Here is a 10,000-nt window from a genome sequence, read left to right as displayed (position 1 = left end):
AAGGAATTGTATGCTTATATAAAGTAGCACTTATAATAAAGGCACTGTCCTCCTCCTGCCCATCAGATTCTATTCATACAAACTCTCCCATTATGGTACTACATTCCGATTATTTAGCACTGCTATAATATATCAGTAATTTACATACAGAAAAGAAAAACTAAAATCAACTATCTAATCACCAAATCATCTATATAATTCCACTGATGTTGTTCCTAGATAGTATTTCATAACAGGGTAATCAAGTCTTGTCCTACAGCCATACAACATGCAATAAAGCCATACCACAGAAAATTGAAGTTTAGAGTCATTAGTTTTACATATAAATGGAAGTTGAATGTTGGCTAGAGGATATGTATTGTGGCCTCTCTCTCTGTGTGTGTGACTAACTCAGTGCCCCCCCTCCTTCTGGCAGATTGTGTGTGCGCTACAACAGGACGACTCTGCCAGGAAGCAGAAGCTGGCCCAGAAGCTGGAAGGGGTGATCACCCTCATGAGCCATGAGAGCTGAGGACCGCATTTCCCAGAGCACACTGGGAGATCCGTCAGAGAAACCGCGCCGTGCCTGAGCGAAGAACCTGTCCATCTATCTCATCTTTCCGTTTATCCCCTGAAAAAGAGACAACAAGCAGTTCCTTTTTATCTTCCCACTCAGACGAACAAACAAACAAACAAACAAACTTTTGCATCACTTTAGCTCTGCTTCCTAGATAAGTAGAGGCGAAGGGGCTAGAGGGCTGCGGCACCAAGGACCACATTTCCCAAGATGCAATTGTGGGGAAGATTGTGTTTCTGTGCCGCAATATAGAAGAAGTTGTGGGCCATTGAGGGAGCAATCTCTTTTTGACCCTCAACTGGTGGAGAGAGCGAGAAAGCAGTCATGTTTATGTTGCCTTCAAAAATAACACTGATAGCGAAGTCTTTGAATCCGCCATGTCGGCTGTTCAATTTGTTCTGACTTTTATGATTAGGGTAGTGATCGTAGCTACTTATAGAGTCCAGTTATTTGTAGAACCTTAAAAATTCATCAGAAATGCAAGACAAGGGAATTGTTCATGCATACAAGGACTGCAGAACCTATGACCATCTACAAGGACATTTATCGCAAACAACAAACAACATTGAATGGAGTTTACAAAGGTACCTTCTACAAGTCACCTGAATTCTACATATCTGCGTGGGTGGAGATCTGTGAAGTGTCTCCAATGAAAATCCCACATTTACATGTGATTGAGATTGACATGTGTTCAAAAGACTCAATAGTAGGGTTTCTAAGGAGTTGGGTAGTGCTTCTAGACTTTGTTTTGAACTCCTTGGACTCTTGACTGTGTAAAACTTAAAAAGGGAGTCCTTGTGTGGCATCAGCAAAATGTGTCCCCCTCAACCCCTGCCCCCCCACACCCCCACAAAAAAATGAATCCCTTGTAAATTAGCTCCTCCATATACACTCCATGCACACACCTGATTGGCTTGTGTGCAATGTGAAATTCAAAGAATGCTCCCGCTAATCAACAATGCATGGAGGACATGCCAAGGTTTTTCGATCCCACCAGAGGAAGCACACATCCAACCCAACCTCAGTGACCTGACTTCACTCCACAGCAGAAGGGCAAACTCCTCTCTACCTTCTCTTGCCTTTCTCTTGTCCTTCTTTCTCTCGGCTCTCCACTGCCCTCCTCTCCCCTCCTCTCCTCTCCTCGGCCCAAACTCTTCCTTCCTTCCCACTTGATCTCCCCTTGTACCCTTTTGCTAATGGATGAAGACTCACTGGTCTAAAAACTAAAGCACAGATCCAACAGCCAGTTTATCTTTAATTGGCCAGGGAAACTTCATGAGGGAACGACCTAGAGGACAAAAATGTGTATAATGAACTGAGAACAGGGACACCATCAGTGAGTCCCACCTTCAATTGAAAAAGGACAAGGGTGTGGCATGCAGATGATGGCGCAGTCGAATTTGACCCCTTGACCCCATGCTGATTGTACGAGACTGCCTCTTCACACTGCCACAGCGGAGGACTGTGATTGTCACTGGATAGACCTATGTGTGACTTTTTGGAAATGAATAACTCGGTCAGCAGAAAAAACCAAAGGAGCCCGAATTATATAAAAAAAAAAGACATTTGCTTAGAAGAAACTAAAAAAAGTGCCACGAAGGAGGAAAGGAAAGAACAAGGGATGATTATGACAAAAAACTATCCACACCTTTCTCCCAATACTGCTCCCCTAACCGCTCCGCTCCCTATTATGAGTCCAGTCTGAAGCTACAGAGGGGGGAACCATGAAAAACAGACAAACAAAACATACTGTCAATTTTCGTGACCTCAGTGCGTGCGATTCGAAAGGGCTGCGGTGGAATACTGGCATGTGCCGTGTTCCGTTTCCCCGCTGCTCCTGGCTCGGCACACCGATCGCTCCTTATCTCTATCTCTCTCCGACTCAGTCTCTTTTTGCACAATGGTGGAGACTTCCGACTGGGGCTGGGGTTCTCCCACACTCCCGCCCCGGAAGCTCAGTCTGTTCCCCTTCCGGGGCGACCACCTCCACCTGCCTCAAGAGCTGAACTTCAACACAAGCACATTGACAAAAGCCGTAACATGACAAACAAAAACTGGACTACACAACACAACGACACAAACGACGACAGCATAATCAAACGTGCCCAGTGCCGACGGACGGCAGAGAGAGACGATTAGAGCCGCCCTCCTTTCCGTTGACCTTTCACCTTTCTTTTGCCTTGACAACGTGCCCCATGTGGTGATGTGAATGTGTGAAGACCGGCCTAGGTCCACCTTGGGTCTTTATTGGCTTTTTAAGCGCATGTACTTCAATTTAAAAATGAACAAAAAAAATCTACAAAAAAGAACAAAAAAATGGAATCTAGAGAAAATAAGCCTTGCCATGATGATGTGGATGTGTTCTTTTCTTTCTTTTGCTCAGAACCAGACGGAAATGGATAAAAGAGGATAGTCACGTGGAAACTTAACTTTCGTTAAGGTGGAAACTTAACTTTCGTTAAGGTGGAAACTTTATCCCAGTACACCCATTCAGCCATCAAATACTATGTTTGGTGGAAGTATTAAAAATCTAATATTTTTGTTTTCGTATTACAGATGGTACCTTTAAACAGATATAGTATATACCCTTGCATGTTGACTTATTTGGATGTAATGAAATGGAACTGCCTTGCAATCAAACCTATTTATCGAACAATACTAGAAAAGTTTTTGAGATGACACACACCAAACTCTCCTCTCCTATTTTTTTGGATCGTCTCTCTGATACTATTCCATTACCAATGGTTCATGAAAGCAGATATTTTCTCACAGGTAGGATGTCTTTCAATGAATTGACAGCTACCATCAACTTAATAGATGAATGCTGACTGATTTCCTCAAGGCATGCTCTAAAACTTGCTTAGGGGCTATAATGAAGCAGTCTGAAAACTGCTCTAACAATTTAGTTCTGTTCTTCCTCCCTGTATAGTTTACATATTACAGAGTTTTCCCTGTAAACTATGAGGATATAAATGAAAGATATATGTATTTTATGGACTTAAATTAGAATCTAAGTGTTTTTTATAATTTATTGTATGTTTTTTTGTTCCTTTAGAGTTGCTTTGTTACATCATGTTGTGTGAGTGGATCTCAGATGTAGCAACTTACCACTGCTGGGTTTGCCTTCCATGCACTGATTTCTTTTTCCACAAAGTAGAGTTTAGTTTCATTTAGACATCAGAATTTGGTTTCTGCACTCATTTGTAATTTGTGTATTTGTTATGTTGAAATCTGCTATTTTAAAAAAAAATGTGTTTGCAACTGAAATGTTTTTTGTTTGTTTGTTTTGTTTTGTTTTTCAACAGTTCACATGTCTCCAGTTGAAAAGAGTGCAGTATGTTGTATATCATTACGCCCTTTGGGTTAAGGGGCTTAGTCATGTGGTTGTTTGAGGATGTCACCAAATATTTACAAATTCAAAATGACCCTCAAACAAGGCAGGGATAATCACCCTACTATGTGAATGGTACATGGTATAATATGTGTATTTATTGAATTGGCTTGTTATTGAAATCCTTTTGTCCTATTGAAGAAAAAGGTTTTCCACTTTAGTCCTTGTTGTTGACATTTCTGACCATCCTTGGCACCTCCTCATGATTCAGCCCCTTTGTGTTACTTTGTGATTCATTTTCCATGTAACGCTGCAGCGGTCACTGTCCATGTGGACTGACCAACCCACCCACCCCCCCTCACCCCTCCACCTTACCTCTAGTCCAAGTGATCAGATAAAGCTTCCACCTTAAACGTTTCTTAAGAACTTAAAAGCGTCCTTCTAGAGCTCAGTGTTATAGCAGGTGTTCCAGAAACACGGTAGAAAAGACTTTTGCTATGTCCAGATTTGATAATGCGATTCCTGTTAACAGGAGGGAAAACAAACAAACAAACAAACAAACAAACAAACAAACAAAAGGAACAAAAAGGCAGGACACCGGGTGGGAAAAAGGCGAGCTTCTCTAACTTTGTTATAATTAATTGTATACCTGTGTATGTAAATATAATGCATTCCTATTTTGCAGTCAAGAACAAAATACTATTTGTAATATAGAATAAACTTTATTATGAAAAAAAAACTTTGGGTCTTGTCTTTTTTATGTCTGTCTGTCTTTTTCTTTCGTGTGTGTGTGTGTGTGTGTGTGTGTGTTTTCATGTATCCTTGAGGGTATAATTAAGTTTATGAAGTTCAGTACATTAGCATGCATACCTGTTACCTCAAGACAACTGTCGCATACAATCCTGAACACTCTGCCTCCAGTCAGAAGCCAATAATCAGTTCCTACACACCCCGAACACACACATGCACACACACACACACACCTTCCTGCCATCTCTTCCTCAGCCTCGCATGGGAGGATGCCGTGACACAAAGAAGAAAGAAGGAGTGACTGGTATTAGACTTCACAGAGAGCAATACTCTCATTTCATTGGAAAAATAAATTAGCTTGTGACCATCAAATATAATTAAAGTGGCAATTCAAGCCAGGAAGATATAATTAAGATACCTATATGTGGCAATAAACCTGGTGCAAAAGTAATGAATGTTTATTAAGTGTCACTGTTGTAATAAGATAGAAGGAATGTACAGTAATGTGTGTATCATTAAGAGTCCAAGCACAAATCTAGCAAGCTTTCACTTATAAGCACCTATTAAATGAGACACATATCAGGAAACAATAGAAAATGGGTGTTAGTGCCATGTAAGTGTGTGTGTTTGCTGTATGTGCACGTCTGCCCCCTTGAGAGAGGATACAACCTTAACACATGAGCACACGACACAGCCCCCCCCCCCCCCCCTTCCACACACAGACACAGACACACACCCTCTGTTTCTAAGCAAGGTCACTGGTAGAAGGAATGATGTTGGCCCATGTGTCACCTTGCATATGTCCCACTGTGCAGGGGGAGCAGTGGAATTAAAGGGTGAGAAAGAGAGTGAGAGAGAGAGAAAGAAAGAAAGAGAGTGAGAGAGAAAGAAAGAGAGTGAGAGAGAAAGAAAGAAAGAAAGAGAGTGAGAGAGAAAGAAAGAAAGAAAGAGAGTGAGAAAGAAAGAAAGAGAGTGAGAAAGAAAGAAAGAGAGTGAGAGAGAAAGAAAGAAAGAAAGAGAGTGAGAGAGAAAGAAAGAAAGAAAGAGAGTGAGAAAGAAAGAAAGAGAGTGAGAGAGAAAGAAAGAAAGAAAGAAAGAAAGAGAGTGAGAGAGAAAGAAAGAAAGAAAGAGTGAGAGAGAAAGAAAGAAAGAAAGAAAGAGAGTGAGAGAGAAAGAAAGAAAGAGAGAGAGGGCTGGAGAGGGGGCACCCTGGTGGCTTCTAGCACACCAGACCCACTCAGCGTTTTACACTCTTAAGCCTCCCGCTGAGCGACAACGCAGATGATCGCTGTCATGATGCTGGGTGAACATTTCCCACTGGAACTGCCCATCAGGTGTGGGTGACCTCATCCAGCGAGGTCATCCCTTTACCAAAACCTTCATTCCAATGATTCTCATCTTCAGCACAGTCCTGACCTGTCATGAGAAATATTTTGAAAACATCACTGTAATGTATATGAGCAACAGCTTCTTAAGCAAAGTAACATGCTTGACTACAGAGCAAGTGTTGATATAATTGTTGAGGTCAGTATTTGAATACCGTAATTTCCCAAATATTAGTTTACTTTATACTATTAGCTTATACATTGAGTTTGCAAAATTTCTTCAGCTTTGAGGTTAATACATAGGAACAGTTAATAGAGTTTCTTTTAACTTGTATAAAACACTGTCCTGCAGCTTATCCACAATGTTGTTAATACTGTACACAGGAAATTACTGTAGTCAAATAGTCTACACAATTTACACTATTTTTACATCTACACTGTTTATTACTGATTGCCAAGGAAGTTTGAATAAAAGTCCAACCAACAACTTACAGTAGCATACCTCACTAGCATTTGGGTTTCTTCACTGTAATGCTAGCTGCTCAACACAAAAGCGTCCTTCATCTGAAAGGACAGCTCTGCGCGCTCGAGTGCGTATCGATGGTTCCACACCTGATCGCCACCACCCCCACCCCACATCCGTCTCCACGGCAGAGCGGAGTCACATCGAGCGTGAGATCAACTTGGCCCCAAACTTTCACTTCATGGTACAGCACTTAAGCAACTCTCAGGAGTCTGAGGACGAAAGAAAAAGAGAAAGAGGTAAGAGAGTAAGACGGAAAACAAATGCTCTGGAGATTTGGAGTTCAGTGGAAATGTCTGGCTCCACAGTTGCCTGTTGCTAATGGGTTTGTGATGTCCTCTCATCTTGGTTCCTCTCACAAACGCTCTGAACCATGTAACTGTGACAGAGGGAAGGGCAGAGTGAACACCATGCTAAGGTGTCACATCCCCAATAGGTGCTAAAAGCTGCCTTTTTTTCTCTGTTGCTGATTGACTGACAGATGAGAAAGTTCACAACTCAAGACACATACATCATCCACGACCACTTCCCCTGATTTCTGATCAGTAATCTGTTAATGTATATGGAATCTGTGATAAAACGCTCAGAATAAAACATTTCAGTCATAAAACATTTCTTTCAATGTAAATATATACATTTCCCTATAATGCCCCTTCTCAATACTCCACATGCGGCAATTTGTAAAGATAGCACTCAAACTTATCAGGGAAATTATTTTTCATTCAAACTCAAAGTAGTGGGGATGCAGGTCACTTTGCAGTATTGCATTAATTCCAAATACCACCAGTAAGGGGACGTGCCAGTGGGTGGAGAAATTGCAATGATATTTCATATTACCGCATACTGAATGCTCTCAGACTAATTCCTCAGATTAACTGAAAGCCTGTCTGACAGCTGCGCGCAGACCAGATGGGAGCAATTATCATTGTTAGTCCCTTTGCTGGCACCTGCTCTGTCTCAGTAAATATCTGTGAGCGGAGCAGACCAGGCAGCGCCCGGCGAAGCAAGCCGACGAGAGGACGGTCCGGTGGAGGAGAGGCGCTACAGAAGGGCTGCGGAGGAGAGAGGCAACACAGGGCCTGATGGTACCAACAACACTACACACACACACACACACACACATAAACACACACATAAACACACACTTATACACACACACACACACACACACATAAACACACACACACACACACACACACACACACACACACACATAAACCCACACTTATACACAAACACACACACACACACACACACACACACACACACACACACACACACACACACACACACACACACACACACACACACACACACTTATACACAGATACACCAGACGACAAGACAGGAGGGATATAATCCAATGGCAGGTTTTCATGGCAAAGGAAAGCGATCATAAATACCAAAGAAATGACTATGTGACTAAACATCTGGAGAATCAGCCTGAAAACAATTGTGTCCTGAGGTCTGGTGGTGTAGACAGCATGCTACCTTCTCCTATTCAGACATACTGTGTGTGTGAAGAAGGGCGTCATTGTAAAGGAGACGCATAGAACAAGATGGAGGTTAAAACAAACGATGCCCAGGGCATGTGTGGACGAATATCCTCTATCCAACAGTTTCTCCAAGTGACAACTGATTGCCCATTTTAAACACTGAAGTTGAATTGCAAAGGGAGGCTACATGTTAGTGACTGTTGAGTACAGTAGGTGTGTATCAACCTCATGATCTCTGCTACCTTGCTCTCCACCAAACTCTTTATGTTGTTTTTTCTCAAGATGGTTAGAGAGATTTGAAAGCAAACTCCAAGCTACAGTATTAACTGGCTGGCTGCAGCATGTAGGCCTACCTAACAGCATAGAGGAGGTGATGCATTCTGGTTGTATGGTATAAAGGTAGACATTTATGTTGGCAATGCATTGCAGTGAGCCAATCCATTAAGAGTTAATCAGTTACTGAAAGGCATCACAGCCGTATCAACATGTAACAACATAATTAAAATGTGCCAGCGAAACTTACTGGATAAAGACTTACACCAGCTGTTGTACATTGTGTAGCATTTTTGTTCCTGCCAAATAGCTCAACTGTAATGGGTTTAGCCTTAAATGAGGTCACTACTGGATTGCTGAAGCCTAAACTGTATTTGCACTTACTGATTTTATGCACCCTCATTAGGCTTGCAGCAAGTGTGTCTCTTCAGGCTATTCTTCTTCATAATGTTTTGTTGGGTTCTTTGACATAGTTGGATATCACAGCCTACACTTTGCTAAGCAGGTTAGAAGTAAGAAGTATTTTCATGGGAGTGATTCAGACTTTCTTTTATACTCAGCTGCATGCAGTCTGTAGCAATAAATCCATCTGCAGGTTGCCTGCCCAAAGTGCCCATCCATGCCGCTGAGCTCAGCTCTTAGACCCCTTAGTCAGGGCAGGGGTCAAACCTTTCCCCTCATTCCCCACTTTGGAGGTGGGGAATTTTCAAGCCCCACCTGATCCCATCACCCAGCTAAATGGTAACGTTAAAATATTATTGTCACATTTTGGTTTCATGTTACATCTCCCTTCTCAGTCCCCTGGATGATCTGATGGTGCTTTAAAGGGACACCAGGCAACGTTTTCGTGTTAATTAATCATCTTCGTAAGTTGGTATATGGTTAAATGACTCATTACAGGGCGAATGAAGACTCTCTCGCCCGCCCCTACTGCCTGTAAGAAGAATATCCCACTTGCAAGTTCGGTGTATCCTACCCGCCGACCGAAGCAGGATCAGTTTACATCCTGTATACAGCACAAAGGCAGGCTAACGAAACGAGCTTCAGACCGAGCGAGGGGGAGTTTCGTAGAGAAAAAGCATCAAGCTTGCCTGGTGTCCCTTTAATTTACAGTATATGTAGGCTTGTTTATGATGCCTATATGTGGTATGTATGCAATGATTTTCCTTGTCCATGAATAAAGATAGGTACAAAAAAGACACATTTCCTCCTGCCTGTGGCGCCCCACCTGTCATGTCTCCATTCCCCACTAGGCCCGCCCCACACCACTGCTTTAGTCTCTCTCAGTCTTCTGTCTTGGCTGGCCACAATTTTGAGTTCAAAAACTCACTGTTAGTTGCTTTTCACATCTTTCTTTCCCCTTCTTTCACTGGGCCAGGCTGCACCATGCTAATGTGTGTTAGCCATTAGCGGGTGATCAAACAGTGGAAAGGCGCCCATCATCTGGGTTCAGTCCTCATCTGCCCACGCTTCTGCTCCTCGAGTCTCGTCCAACACAGCCGTCTCTGTGGCACTGATGGAGAGGACCCCTGCCATGTTAAACACCATTTTCTACCCAATATGAGCACCAGGCTGTGCAGGAAAAACAAAGTGCCTTGCTGTCTTGGAACACTCAAATGAGACTCTATTTCCAGCATGTATCTTGGGCTTATTATTTCAGGCATCTATTCGTCATCCACATGTCAAGAACGTTGGACAACAACCAACTAGCGGAGAGTTTCTTGGCTGCAATACAAAAGTTGCTAA

The 10,000-nt window shown here is 42.5% G+C and overlaps 1 protein-coding gene across 1 annotated transcript in view; it reads left to right on the top strand.

Moving 5' to 3' along the window:
• Nucleotides 1–1,870, top strand: part of plxna4 (plexin A4) — a gene marked incomplete at its 5' end in the record, with an annotated part of 231,216 nt that extends 229,346 nt beyond the window's left edge. Inside the window, one exon of the mRNA XM_076297508.1 lies at nt 416–1,870. Coding sequence (XP_076153623.1) covers nt 416–511 — 96 coding nt within the window. The remainder of the gene's footprint in view (nt 1–415) is intronic.
• Between the last annotated feature and the right edge of the window lie 8,130 nt (nt 1,871–10,000).

Source organism: Alosa pseudoharengus, unplaced genomic scaffold, assembly GCF_046254945.1.
Source record: "Alosa pseudoharengus isolate Yale_2024_CS ecotype anadromous, Long Island Sound unplaced genomic scaffold, YU_APseudo_1.1 YU_APseudo_1.1_scf_20, whole genome shotgun sequence".
Lineage (NCBI taxonomy): Eukaryota > Metazoa > Chordata > Actinopteri > Clupeiformes > Clupeidae > Alosa > Alosa pseudoharengus.
Note: the sequence above shows the minus strand (reverse complement) of the source record. Positions and strands in the feature narration are given on the sequence as shown.